The 14,525-nt window shown below is 38.9% G+C and overlaps 1 protein-coding gene across 13 annotated transcripts in view; it reads right to left on the bottom strand.

Annotated features, from left to right (window-relative positions):
• DLG1 (discs large MAGUK scaffold protein 1) overlaps window positions 1-13,368 on the bottom strand; it is a 293,473-nt gene extending 280,105 nt beyond the window's left edge. For 4 of the 13 annotated variants that reach the window (XM_036018299.1, XM_036018297.1, XM_036018294.1 and 1 more), the window contains exons 1-3: window positions 12,897-13,320; window positions 12,389-12,438; window positions 11,555-11,686 (exon numbers count right to left, since the gene is read on the bottom strand). In XM_036018299.1, the coding sequence (XP_035874192.1) occupies window positions 11,555-11,686; window positions 12,389-12,407 (151 nt within the window). In that variant the 5' untranslated portion in view covers window positions 12,408-12,438; window positions 12,897-13,320. Of the gene's footprint in view, window positions 1-11,554; window positions 11,687-12,388; window positions 12,439-12,558; window positions 12,581-12,772; window positions 12,866-12,896 lie in introns of those variants that run through there. The other 9 variants (XM_036018296.1, XM_036018295.1, XM_028505112.2 and 6 more) reach the window with 7 other exon arrangements.
• Between the last annotated feature and the right edge of the window lie 1,157 nt (window positions 13,369-14,525).

The following is a 14,525-nucleotide window of genomic DNA, read 5'->3' on the forward strand; positions in this document are numbered from 1 at the left end:
AGTGAAGAAGATACAAGTAATTGGAAGCACATATCATATTCATGGATAGGAAGAACTGACATCATTAAAATGTCCATACTACCCAAAGATTCAACACAATTCCTATCAAGATTCCAATGACAACCTGGCTGGCGTAGCTCAGTGGATTGAGTGCGGGCTGGGAACCAAAGTGTCCCAGGTTCGATTCCCAGCCAGGGTACATGCCTGGGTTGCAGGCCATAACCCCCAGCAATCGCACATTGATCTTTCTCTCTCCCTTTCTCCCTCTCTAAAAAAATAAAAATAAATAAAATTAAAAAAAAAAGATTCCAATGACATATTTCACAGAACTAGAGCAAATGTTTCAAAAATTTATATAAAACCACAAAAGGCCCCTATACAGCAACAGCGATCCTGAGAAGGAAGCACAAAGTTGGAGGAATCACACCACCTACTATCAAACTACATAACAAGGCCACAGTAATCTACACAGCATGGTACTGGCATAAAAACAGACACATAGATCAATGGAACAGGATAGAGAGCCCAGAAATAAACCCACACCTTTAGAGTCAATTAATGTTTGACAGAGGAAGCAAGCACATTCAATAGGCCAAAGATAGTTTATTCAACAAACGGTGCTGGGAAAATTGCAGAGACGTGAGAACAATGGAACTAGGCCACCTTCTTACACCAGACACAAGAATAAATTCAAAATGGAAAATGGAGGCGTAGGTAGACACACTGTGCCTCCTCGTACAACCAAAAAAACGCTAACAACAATTTAAAAACAAAAAACAAACAGAACTGACAGAAAATCCAACTGTATGGAAGTCCGACAACCAAGGAGTTAAAGACAACACATTCATCCAGACTGTTAGGAAAGGCAGAGTCTGGCAGCCAGAGCAAGAGGACTTGCAGCAAGGTGGCAGCTAGTGGACCAAGGAGAGGGAGGCTGTGGATTGTGGAACAGGACACACAAGGCTGCAGGAGGCTGACCGTGCGATCCCACATTCACGAGCAGGTAAACAAGGCAAAACAAAGGAGGAGTGGAACATACACGCAACCCAGGGCCCCACTGAGAGGAAATAAAGCCTCAAACCTCTAATTGAAAACACCTGTGGGGGTTGAGGTGGCAGTGGGAGAAACTCCCAGACTCACAGGAGAGTTTGCTGGAGAGACCCACAGGATCCTAGAATGTACACAAGCCCACCCATCTGGGAATCAGCACCAGAAGGGCTCAATTTACGTGTGGGAAGTGGGAGAAATGGGGGAAGTGACTGAAATTCGGCTGAGAGCAGAGCAAATGCCATTGTTCCCTCTCGGACCCCTGCCCCACATACAGTGTCACAACACAACGATGTGATTGCCCTGCCCTGGTGAATACCCAAGGCTCCTCCCCTTTCTACATAACAGGTGCGTCAAGACAAAAAAAAATTGACCAAACAAAAGAATAGATCAAAGCTTCAGAAAAATACAGCTAAGCAATGAAGAGATAGCCAGCCTATCAGAGGCAGAGTTCAAAACATTGGTAATCAGGATGCTCACAGACTTGGTTGAATTTGGTCGCAAATTAGGTGAAAAAAATGAAGGCTATGCTAAGTGAAATAAAGGAAAATGTACCAAACTAATAATGATGGGAAGGAAACTGGGACTCAAATGAACAATGCAGACCAGAAGGAAGAAAGAAACATCCAATCAGAAAAGAATGAAGAAACAATTAAAAAAAAAATGAGGACAGGCTTAGGAACCTCCAGGACATCTTTAAACATTCCAACATCTGAGTTACAGGAGTACCAAAAGGAGAAGAGGGGGAAGAACAACAAGTGGAAAAATTATTTGAACAAATAATAAAGGAGAACTTCCCCAATCTGGCAAAGGAAATAGACTTCCAGGAAGTCCAGGTAGCTCAGAGAGTCCCAAAGAAGTTGGATCCAAGGAGGAACACACCAAGGCACATCATAATTACATTAGCCAAGGTAAAAATGAAGGAGAGAATCCTAGAAGCAGCAGGAGATAAGGAGACAGTAACTTACAAAGGAGTTCCCATCAGGCTGTCAGCTGATTTCTCAAAAGAGACCTTGTAAGCAAGAAGGGGCTGGAAAGAAGTATTCCAAGTCATGAAAGGCAAGGACCTACATCCAAGATTGCTCTATCCAGCAAAGCTTTCATTTAGAATGGAAGGGCAAATAAAGTGCTTCCCAGATAAGGGCAAGTTAAAGGAGTTCATCATCACCAAGGCCTTATTATATGAAATGTTAAAGGGATTTATCTAAGTAAAAGAAGATGATCAAAAACATAAACAGTAAAATGACAGCAAACTCACAATGATCAACAACCACAACTAAAACAAAAACAAAATAAGCAAACAACTAGAACAGGAACAGAACCACAGAAATGGAGATCCCATGGAGGGTTATCAACAGGGGAGTGGGAGGAGGGGAAAAAGGTACAGAGAATAAGTAGCACAAATGGTAGGTAAGAATAGAAGGAGGGTAAGAATAGTATGGGAAAAGTAGAAGCCAAAGAACTTACATGTATGACACATGGACATGAACTAAACGGGAGGAATGTGGGTAGGAGGGGGTATGCAGGGTGGAGGGGAGTGAAGGGGGGAAAAATGGGGCAACAGTAATAGCATAATCAATAAAATATTAAAAAAAATAAGCCATGGCTGGTGTAGCTCAGTGGATTGAGCGTGGGCTGTGAACCAAATTGTCGCAGGTTCGATTCCCAGTCAGGGTACATGCCTGGGTTGCAGGCCATGACCCCCAGCAACCACACATTGATGTTTCTCTCTCTCTTTCTCCCTCCCTTACCTCTAAAAATAAAAATAAATAAATTCTTTAAAAATAAATAAATAAATTCAAAATGGATCAAAGACTTAAATGTGAGACCCGAAACCATAAAAATAGTAGAACATAGGCAGCAAAATCTTAGACATTGATATAGCAATATTTTATCTGATATATCTCCCAGGGAAGGGAAACAAAAGGAAAAATAAACCAATGGGACTATATCAAACTAAAAAGGTTTTGCAGAGCAAAGGAAATCATCAACAAAATAAGATGAGAACCCACAGAATGGGAGAACGTATTGACTGATACATCTGATAAGGGGTTAATATCCAAAATTTATAAAGTACTTACCAAACTTACTTACCAAACTTAACACCAAAAAAAACCCAAACAACCCACTTAACAAATGGGCAAAGGACCTGAATAGTCACTTCTCCAAGGAGGACACACAGATGGCCAACAGACATGAAAATACGGGCAAAGTCACTAATTGTCAAAGAAATGCAAATTAAAAGTACAATGAGATATCATCTCACACCATCAGAATGGTTATCATCAATAAATCAGCAAACAATTGCTGAGAAGGATGTGGAAAAAGGGGGTGGGCTCTTTTTCCACTGTTGGTGGGAATGCAGACTGTTATAGCCCCTGTGGAAAGCTATATGGAGATACCTCAAAAAATTAAAAATGGATGTGCTTTTTGATCCAGCAACCCCACTTTCGGGAATATATCTGAAGGAACCCAAAACACTAATTCGAAAGAACATAGCACCCCTATGTTCAGTGCAGCATTATTTACAATCTCCAAGATATGGAAGCAGCCCAAGTATATCCACCAATAAATGAGTGGCTAAAACAACTATGGAACATTTACTCAGCTGCAAAAAAGAAGAAAATTTTACCCTTTTTGACAGTAAGGATGGGTCTGGAGAACATTATGCTAAGTGAAATAAGCCAGTGAGAGAAAGACAAATACCATATGATTTTCTCATATGTGGAATCTAATGAACAAACTGAAGTAACAAGGAAAACAGAGACAGACTCATGGATGGAGAGCAGAACGACAGCTAGTTGGGTGCAGGGGGGAGGTTGGTTGGGGGTAGGAGGAATTGAGCCAAAAGGAAAAAGGACTCATGGACATGTACAACAGTGTGGTGATTTCTAAGGTGGAGGGGAGTATAAAGGAACTAAATGGTAATGGAAAAAATACAATGAAGATATAATAAAAAAATTTTTTAAGCCTATTAGAAATACACGTCCCATTTTATCAAGCAATGCATTTCTAAGAATTTATGCAAGGAATATAATAAAGAATATAGAAGAGGCATATACAAGTGCATTGTTGTTTATAATTCAAAAAAATCACATGCCTAAATGCTCCTAATGGAAATCTGTGTGAAGTAAATACGGTCATTTAAAATTGTTTTAAGTTTACAGAAATGGAAAGATATCCAATAATAAGTTTTATGGCAAAATTAGTTTTCATGTATAGTACTGAAAGGTCACACTATATCCATTTAGGCAAATTCAACTACATCCACCAAAAAGGGCACAATTCTACCTATTAAATCACTCAGTGATGGTCACCTAAAAAATTAGAAGGGAGAAGATTGTTCCTTCAGATAGTGTCTGTTTCATATGCCCCTCATAATGTGAGCACCTCTCTACAGCTTACTGTGCTGAGTGTGATTCTAGAATTATGAGCTTTCAGTACAAGAGGTCACTTAATCACAAGCCAACTGTATCAGTTGCTCAAATGAAGAAAGAATGATTTCTTTCCATTAGAGCAAAAAGCAACTGTACTGTAGTTAATGAGAGTGTTAAATTCCTGAGGATTTTCAAGGATAATTTAAATCTGCAGTGCTTTTTCACCTTACACATTGATTTTAAATATTAATTCCCATGAAGGAAGGAATTCCATTTTACTTGTGCACGGAGTTTGCTTTGCAAAACAAAAGTTTGTATATATACACAAAGAATAAAGTTCTAAAATATTCACCCTACAGAACGAGGAAAGAAGGCTGAATAAACATTAAAACATAACCTTACCATTTTAAAGAAAAAAATTTTATCAGTTAATTGACTAAAAGCAAGTACGATGCTTTTATTAACTCAAATACACTCAAGCACAGATTTACTGCATTCTTCTAAGCCAAGGCTCATTTAAATAGGCATTTTGTTCCCCAAAGAGAAATTAATATCATACCAAACTTAAAAGTATGTATTGTAATTTGTGTTTCATACACTAGAAACAGGAAAAATGTCAAGCCAGTGCCTAAAAATAAATTACTTCAATGCTTTAAATACTATTTGACTAATAGTCATGCGGAATTCACCAGGTATGTATCAAAAGGAACCAGGGCTTCTCAGAAATGGCTGATTCCAAGGCTGGGGCAGGATATTTACATGTGAACCTAGAACCTATTTTTATGCCAAAAGTTAGAAAGCACTTTTAAAAAAATGATGGGGGCCTGTCATAAAGACAAAAGAGCAAGCTTTCAAGGGCTCCCACTAGATGAGACAATCTGAACATCAAAAATATTAAGGATAGTAATGAATTATCAACATTTCAAAGAAACAGATACATCAATAAACAGATAAATAGATGGTGGAGGAAAGCTCTTAATTACAGTAAGATGCCAAGTGTTAATTTGAAAATGTAGAGAAGTGCTACTGTCACAAAACTGTCATTTTTAACATAGTAAAAACTGGTTTGGGCAAGCATCAATGGATGCGAAATTGTAGATGAAAATTTTGCTAAAAAGCAGGGCATGTGCATAATGTTAAAGTGTCCCTCAACATGCATGGGGAAAAAAACAGTAACTATAAAGTAATGAGGTAACACCTTCACTGAGTGATCAAAATTAACATCACTAATAAAGGGCAGAAAACATGTACCTCTTGATGTAGAGAACCCCAAAGAATACATAACCTGAATGTAATCATGAGCAAACATAAGGCAACTCAAAATGAGAAATTATATATAATTGGCAGACTATACTCTTCAAAAATGTCAATGTCATAAAAGGCAAAGGAAGACTGTGGAAATGTGCCCAGGTTAAAGGAGACTTAATGCAACACCTGGTCCTAGACTTGATAGTGTACTGGAAAAATACTTAGAAAAGGAAAAATTTAGTAGGAAAAATCTGACCCTACATTAAATAGCTTAAACTAGGAGAATATTAAAGATGCTTTACAGCTCTGTGACTAAAAGGTTCTAAAGAGCATTCAACCAGATTCAACATAATCAAACACTTCTGCAGACCAGTAGAAAATGAAACTATCAACAAATAATCTAATTCAATCAAAACCAGCTAAAAAATTAAAATTTTCCTCCACTCCCATGAAGTTTTAGCCAATTGCTGATCCATATTGTTATGTTTTCCTTTCTTAAACCTAGTCTGCAAAGTTATGCGCGCGCGCGCACACACGCGCACAACAACAGACTAAACTATAACAGCACTGGGACCAGTAAGTCAAAAAAATTAAGAAACTTTGTCATTTTACCATTATAAATGGAAGTTCACACTTTGATTACTAAGTAAAATCCACTTTTCAAAACACATAAATTCCACCATCATAAACATTCTCCTTCAAAGTAAAATCTTAAAAAATATCACTGACCCTGCAGATTAACATCTATGTTAACATGCTTGATGTTAGTGTTATTTATCACATTAAAATATTCAACTGATGATAAAGAATATCCTAATAGATGACAGTGAGGAGAGGCTCTGGATTCAGAGTAGCTGAGTTCAGTCTCTGGTCCACAATAATCCTTGGGCAAGGGATGTCATTTTTAAGTGCCTCAGTTTTCTAATCTATAAAATGGTATAATCATCTCATAGGTGAATATACACCTTATAGGATAATGTTCACTAAACAGATACTCATACTAGCACATGCTCAAAAAAGTGCTAGAAAAGTGCTAGAACGCACTAGAAAGTGCTCAAAAAATGTCAGCCATTATTACTTTTACACACATTTAAAAGTGTCATATTCTGACATCCATTAGGATGTCTGCTACGGAAAAGAGTAGGATGGTTCCTGAAAAAATTAAAAATATAACTTCTATGTGATCCTGCAATCCCACTTTTGCATATATATTCAAAAGAATTGAAAACAGGCCTCAAAGAGATACTTGCACATCCATGTTCATAGCAGCAATATTCACAATAGTCAAGAAGTGGAAACAACCCAAATGTCCATCAATGGATGAATGGATAAACAAAACTGTGGTATACACAAACAAAAGTTATTCAGCTGTAGAAAGTAAGGTAATCCTGTCATATACTAAAACATGGGTTACCCTTAAGAACATTGTGCTAAGTACAATAAGCCCGTCATAAAGATAAATACTGTATGATTCCTCTTATATAAGGTATTTAGAGTAGTCAGAATCATACAGACAGAAAGTTTTACCAGGGGTTTGGGGAAGCAAGAGGTGAACAGTTGTTTAATGGCTATAGAGCAGAGGTGGCAAACACAAGGCCCGTGGGCCGAATCCAGCTTTCCACCTTGTTTTATCCAGCCTGGCACCTTGTTTCTACCCAGTGGCAGCACCCGAGTTCTCATTTAACTGTTAAGTAGTTACATTTACACAGCCCTAAAATTACATTCGGCCCTTTGAAGGCAACCATGAGGCTGATGTGTAACCGGGTGAAAATGAGTCTGACACCCTGCCATAGAGTTTCAGTTTTGAAAGATGAAAAAGTTCTAAACTGTTTCATCACAACAATGTGACTATACATAACACTACTGACCTATACATTTAAAAATGGTTAAGCTAGTAAATTTTGTATTTTTTACAATGAGAAAAAAAGCATACTTTGAAGCCCAGTAAAACAAACTTAATTATCCTTTATCATGTTTACAAGGGCTAGTGAAACTAATTAGTTAATGGAATAGCAACAAATGACCTAGGAGATTAAAAAAAAAAAATCTCAGAAGTGATTACATAATCCATTTTCATTTTTAAATACCTGCAAAACTAAAATAAAACACTGCATTAAAATAAGCTTGCTATATATTGCAGGCAAAATATACAAATTATGTGACTATTTATTTAAGTCTCTAAAGCCAGCCTGATACTGAGCCCAGGTTTTTCTCCTGCACACAAAGAAAGCAGATGAGTTCTCTTACCAGGTAAAGTATCCTGAAGGATCTAGACTGGTATGAAATCTGAGGACTACCAAGCTCATCTCGAATCCCCGACAAACCTAAGCATCAGAAATGATCTCAAACTACTACGCATCTGAATACCTGGACTACTCTGACTATAATCAAACCACATCCAGTCTATTTTACTCACAAAATTTTCAAATAAAGTATAAAAAATTAGTATAAAAAATCAAATATATCTAAAGCAGGTAAATATAGATATCTCATCTCAATCAGGGATTAAAATTAGGCAGACTTTGCCCTGGTCAAGTGGCTCAGTTGGCACCAAAAGGTTGCAGGTTTGATTCCTGGTCGGGGCACGTACCTTAGCTGGGGGTTGGAGCCCTAGTCAGGGCATGTAGGGGAGGCAACTCCGCACATGCACTCTCTCTCTTTTTCTCTCTCACACTCTGTCTCCCTCTCCCCCTTCCTCTATCTCTAAAAAAACATATTCTTAGGTAAGGATTAAAAAAATTTAGGTAGACTTTATTTCACATTTATACAAAAATAAATCACCAGATATTCTGAGAATAAATTTTCAATAAATATATACCTCATGATTTTTTTATCTACAACTTTAAATATTCAGCTCTATAGAAATGACTTAACTGAAACAAAAAGGTTAAAAAGTTAATTTAAAATTTTTCCTGTTTTCAGTAATTTTTAAATCTTCAAGCTAAGAGCAAGAACAATGGCAGCCATATTTCGCTGAATTAAGGATACTGATATTGAGGATGTAAATTAGAAGATGCATCATTATTTCATGTGCCTGTGCCACTAAGAAAGGAAAATCACTGCCAACATAAATCAGTTATAAAATGCATCCCAAATTCAGAGATACTGAAATATTTAAAAATTGGTACCTTAGAACTGATGTGATATAATATGTACATGCTTGTTCCTCTGAATAACCAACCCCAAGGCATCAGAAACCTAACCTATCTATCAACTATAGAGAGAAGAGGAAAAAAAAATCAAAATTTCTATAACACCAAAGCCGAAGTCCCACACAAACTTTTTTAAAATGCATGAAAACAGTCAATTCAAACTATAGTTCATAGAATCGATAATTGATGCAGAATGAAGGTCCAAAGAAGTAACTAGATTATTCTCTACAGTCTAAGTAAATGATTTCCAAATTTAGAAAATCAAGAATCTAAGCACCAAATGATTTTCAAACAAGGAGATCCATGTCTCCTTTAATTCAGTGGTCCATAGGTACCAGCTCAAAGGGCAGAGTGCCACCTACCAAGGAAAAAACAGTTAACGTAGGATTTTTTAGTACATACTATGAAAACAATGGATTCTGGTTTAGCTTAGGGTAATTTACAGATGTAGAGTACATTGTCACACTGTTTCAAAAACAATGGCGCTGGTGCTGAGGGAAAAAAGAAAATCTTACTGACCTAAATATTTTCAAATGCCGAACAAAGTAATAAAGGCTAATCAATTAATGCAATTACAGCAAAGAGAAAAGAATGCATACATGTAATAGTGTCAATAATTCAATTACAGGATACAAACACACAAACCCTCTATTAAATTTACCTGTTTCAAAATTCCTAAAATCTATTACTGAATACTTTCCTTACACCAAAATCTGATACTACATCTCATAAAACATTAAAATATAAGTAAATCTAACTATCAAAGTTAATTCACAACCAATAAAATTTTTCAGGACAGATTCACAAATATTAACTTAATAATCAGAAAACTAACTCTAGCCCTGCCTGGCGTAGCTCAGTGGATTGAGTACGGGCTGCAAACCAAAGCATTGCAGGTTCGATTCCCAGTCAGGGCACATGCCTGGGTTGCAAGCCATGGCCCCCAGCAAGTGCACGTCGATGTTTCCTTCTCTCTCTCTTTCTCCCTCCCTTCCCTGTCTAAAAATAAATAAAATCTTTAAAAAAAAGAAAGAAAACTCTAGCACAATTCAATTCTATATAAGAATAGATGAACACATTCAAAACAGGCAAAGCAGAACGTGTAAAAAAATTACTCAAAACATAGCAAATTGACCTCCGATTTACAGAGAATCCTAAGCATAGATGGTTTGCTTACTTCACTGACCATTTAATTTTCTAAGTTGCAGACTTCACACAAGTTGCACCTGTCTAGGTCTATATCTATATGTAAACAAGGACTTAAAAGTCATACTAATTTTTGTCTAAACAATGAGCCCACTAAAGAAAACATCTCTGGGTTTAATGTTGATTTAGAAAACCAAATAACTGAAAATTATTTTTCTCTTCCTTTTTTGTTTTTTTTCCCAGAAGAATCCAAATTGATCATCCATTTGAACCTTAAACATCAGAGCTCAGAAATTCAAATGTAAAAAATGTCCATCAGTTTAAACAAGAAACGGCAAAATGTTGGTAATTTCTGAAGATGGGTGACAGGTATACGGAAGTTCATTATACTGTACTATCTACTTATGTATGTTTTTTTTAAGTTTAAAATAATGTCAAATTTTAAAAAATTATTCAGGTATATTAAGTCATCTTTAAAATCTTAATTCTAAAACAAGTTTACTAGAAAACATCAATTTATCAATAAGTTATTTCACAGAGTATACTAACTTGAAGGTGGTCCTCAAACCACATCAAAAGTCTATCCACAGATAAAGAAAATGTAAGACCGTTATCTACTTGGAAGTTACTGAGGAAATAACTATAATGCAATGAAGTCTATGTCTTATTTTAGTATGTTAAATAATCAATGACTAATTAAAAAACACATCATTCTTAGAATTGGAAGGCACAAATTTTCAAGTTCAGTGGTTTGCACACTTTTTGAGGTAACTGGAGGAGAGGACCAGAGACATCTTGATTTTTTTTAATACTAGGGATTGTTCACAAAATAAAGATTTTTATTTTAAAAAAGGATCTAGTTACTTTTTTAAAAAAAGTCTTAAAAACCACTATTCCATTGCATCCATTGCACCCACATTCCATCGCTAATATGGGCCCTACAAAAGGTTGTATGATTAATATGATATCATTCAATAATGGTAGTGTCAGGAATAGAATTCAGGTCTCTTATGTATCCAGTTCTCCTTTAAAGCAATGCACCACTTCAAATTTAAGTTACAGTTAAAAAGAAAATTCTGTTTCAATTTTGTCTGTAAAATGAGATTGGACACAATATCTCTGAGACCATTTTCCAGGTCTAAAATTCTGACTCCCTGAATGCCAAGTTTAAAAAGATGTCTATGTTAAGGTAGATAAATGTTATGTTCTTAAACATAACAGAAATCTTCAAAAATTTTAAGGACTCCTGAGAGATGCAAGTCAAATACAGAAAGCTAACAGTCATTCAGTAGTTACCTTTAGGGTCCTGAAACATTTTTGCAACTCTACTCTCTTTTGTTAGTTAATACTAGAATATGAAACAATGTTTTCAAAGACCTCTGAAATAATCATAGTGAAAGCTTTTCTTAGATATCTTTGGAAAGGGTATTGGCCTATCAAAATACATAACTCAGTAAACGTTCAAATTACAGAATGCTTCAAAGAGAACCAAGTATATCATTCCTAAGTTTAAAATAAATGAATTCAAAGGAGCATTAAGCCTAGCTGACACATAATGGTCACAAATAAAGTTTTGATTCCTACCTATTAAAGCCTGAAAAAGGTTGCTCTGAAATATGTTAATAACCCGTTCAATGGAACTTCTGAGCTGTCTGTCTTCAGTGTGGCTTAGTTTCAAACGGTATTCTTCCAAAAGGTGCAATGCTCGCTGGGTATCTGGGAAGAAAAACAGAGTCTGATTAAAATTATTTACAAGAAAGTATTACACACTAGCTATACAGCAAATAATTCTGCAAGACATTTATTTATACAGTTCCTAAAATCTGACTCATCAATTGATGCTACTATACTCATGTACACCCCTATTTCCTAGAATGATCCAAAAAAAAAAAAAGTAAACATACATCACAGTAGAAAAAGGAAGAAGGTAAGTAGTTTTATTAAATGTGTACTGGTAGTCTACCACTAAAAAAAAAAAAATACCAAAATATTAGTAACATAGTTTCAGCTGATTCGATGTGCAAAAGCAGATTATCTGTAATCTGTTATTATAAATCCAAATCCTGTTTCAAAATACTAGTTCTTAACCAGTACCCCACATTTGCTCACAAAATAGTGTTTAGTAAGAACGATAAAGTGAAATATTAAAACACCAATTCAGAGTTTTTAAAAAGACGTTTCAGAGGGAGAAAATGAACTGCCTCTCTAGTGACTAGGGAGGTGTCAAGAAGAAAGTTTGAGAAACATATAGGTGTTTCCATCTTCTGAATGATGCGAGGCTCAGATTCACTAAGTAGTAAGGATAGGACTATGCTGTCTCATTTGTTACACAAACATTTTTAAAACACAGCAAATCAGAAAACAGACATGCAGAAAACCAAAGGACAGCCACAAGAGTGTTCCGAAACAAATTCTCACCTTGCTTCCGGACCGGCATTTTTCTCCAGAATCAGGGAGACGGCACACACCTTAAAAAACATAAAACAGAAAAGGTACAGAATTAAAGAAGAGAATGGAATCGTGGTTAAACTAGCATTTTCCACTAAACCTCAAATCGAGAAACTCCCAGTCCTATCTGAAAAACCCACCTGGCAAAGTTTTCCCAAGTAAAAGGCAAAGCCTCAAAACTCAGCACTATCAATCTAGAAAGCTTTTACCTAGGGGTGATACCCCTGGCAAATTAAGAGCAAGACCGAAGCCAGCTTCCAATTCTCCTCGAAAGCTGCCCCCCCTCTCCAAAAGGCACTAGATGCCTAGACGTGAGGCCATCTCTCCCCCTGCTTAAGAATGCATACTTCCCACCTGCTACTACTAGGAGAGCTCCAACCCTTAAATCCCTAAACAAGCAGAGGCTGTAAAGGGCTCCAAGAAAGGACCCAGCTGGGCTGATCACGCCGCCTTGCCTGGGCCCCCTCCTCTCGCTTGCCTTTCTCCTCGCTTGCTCCCTCGGGCTACTCCAGCAGGGGCCGGACGGGGCAGCGGCCGCTCTCCGAGACGCCCTCGCGCCCCACATGCACACCTCCGCGAGCCCCCACACCTGCAGCGCCACCACAAAGTTTCTGCGAGCGGCGTGCACTCGGAGCTGGGGTGCGCCCCGGGCCGACTCAGGGCGTCTTCCTCGCCCTGCCCCGCTCCACGTCCCCCCCACCCCGCCTGGGGCTCGAGGAGCTCAGCTGAGGGGAGTGAGGGAACGGGGGAGGAGCTCCCCTCTGCGGCTGCACTCCCACCGCCTCTTTCTCTTCCTCCTCCTCGGCCGCCGCCTCCTCACTCGCCTCAGGCCGCTAGTCGCTTGCCCTTTCCCCTTCTCGCCGTCCCACCCCCGGAACCTCGCCTCTTTCCGCGCCCCCAACCGCTCTACCCCCAAACTTTCCGCCAAGATGGCGGCCCCGAAGCTGGACTGCCGCACCCCCACGTGACCACTTTCCCGGCGCTCTCGGCCAATGGGAAGTGAGGAGGCGGCTCGCGCCCAGCCCGGGGCTCTCCGTGCTACCTTTGGGTAGGGAGGGGGAGGGGGAGGGGGAGGGGGAGGGGGAGGGGGAGAGGAAAGAAGAAGGGCCGAGAGGGGCCCGGAGGTGAGTGGGCAAGCCGAACCCCGGGGCGTCCCAAGTGAACCTTCTCGTTTAAAGGGGAGACTTCCAAAGAGGCTTTGAGGACAAAAGAATTAACACACAGACTCTACAGGTGGTCCTGGGTGGCCCTGGAAAAACCTGCCTTTACCTCCCCCTAGCCCTCCGGTGAAGCCGACGGTTTTGAGCAAGTAGCGCGCCAGGCCCAGAAGGATCGGGGTTTCTGAAGAGAGGTGACTTAACTTACACCAGATCCAAGGGACACATTCCGAGACACTCTTTAACCTCACTAAACACGTGCTATTCTAAACTCCACGTCTGGAAAAAGTGCCTGGCGCCCCCGGGGATGGATCTCCAACCAAAAAAAGCGGTGTCGTGGAGGAGTTAACAGCACAACCCTCGTTAGGGGGCGGGAGAGGGCGGAGTCTGGGAAGGTGGAAAAGGGGGTTGTTTAGGACGGGGTGTGAACTATCTTTGCAATGCCATCCACTTTGTACTGATTTTTTAAAAGTTATTATTTGCCCTTAAGTAAAAGTTTTGAGGGAGGGGCTAAATTAAACGGCACGTGAAAAGGGAGATTGGTTAATTTGATAAGAATTTTAGGGTTTTACTGGGGGATTTTAAAATCTAAGCGATTAATTCCAAGCAAGAATGGATTTAAGGGTAGGAGGAGAAAATTCGTTCCTTCTTTTACTCTCTCATTAATTCATTTCCCCCTTGCCTGCGTCCCCGGCCCACTCATCAGCTTCCGGTGCTACCCAAATTCAGGCGGCCCCTTTAAGAACTCACCTGTAGCTTTCTCCTCCCAAGCCCAGCTGCCCTCAGACGGCACAGCTGGTTTAAGTTTCGATTGCACCTTGGAGCCGGGACCGCGGACGAGACTGGAATCCGGTCAGGGGCTGACCAATCCAGTTTGTAGAAAGAAGCTCCCGGAAAGCTCTCCCAAGTCGCTGCCCAGATCTTCGAGCCTCTTCTAGATAATAGGGATC

This window comes from Phyllostomus discolor, chromosome 2 (assembly GCF_004126475.2).
Source record: "Phyllostomus discolor isolate MPI-MPIP mPhyDis1 chromosome 2, mPhyDis1.pri.v3, whole genome shotgun sequence".
Taxonomy (NCBI): Eukaryota; Metazoa; Chordata; class Mammalia; order Chiroptera; family Phyllostomidae; genus Phyllostomus; species Phyllostomus discolor.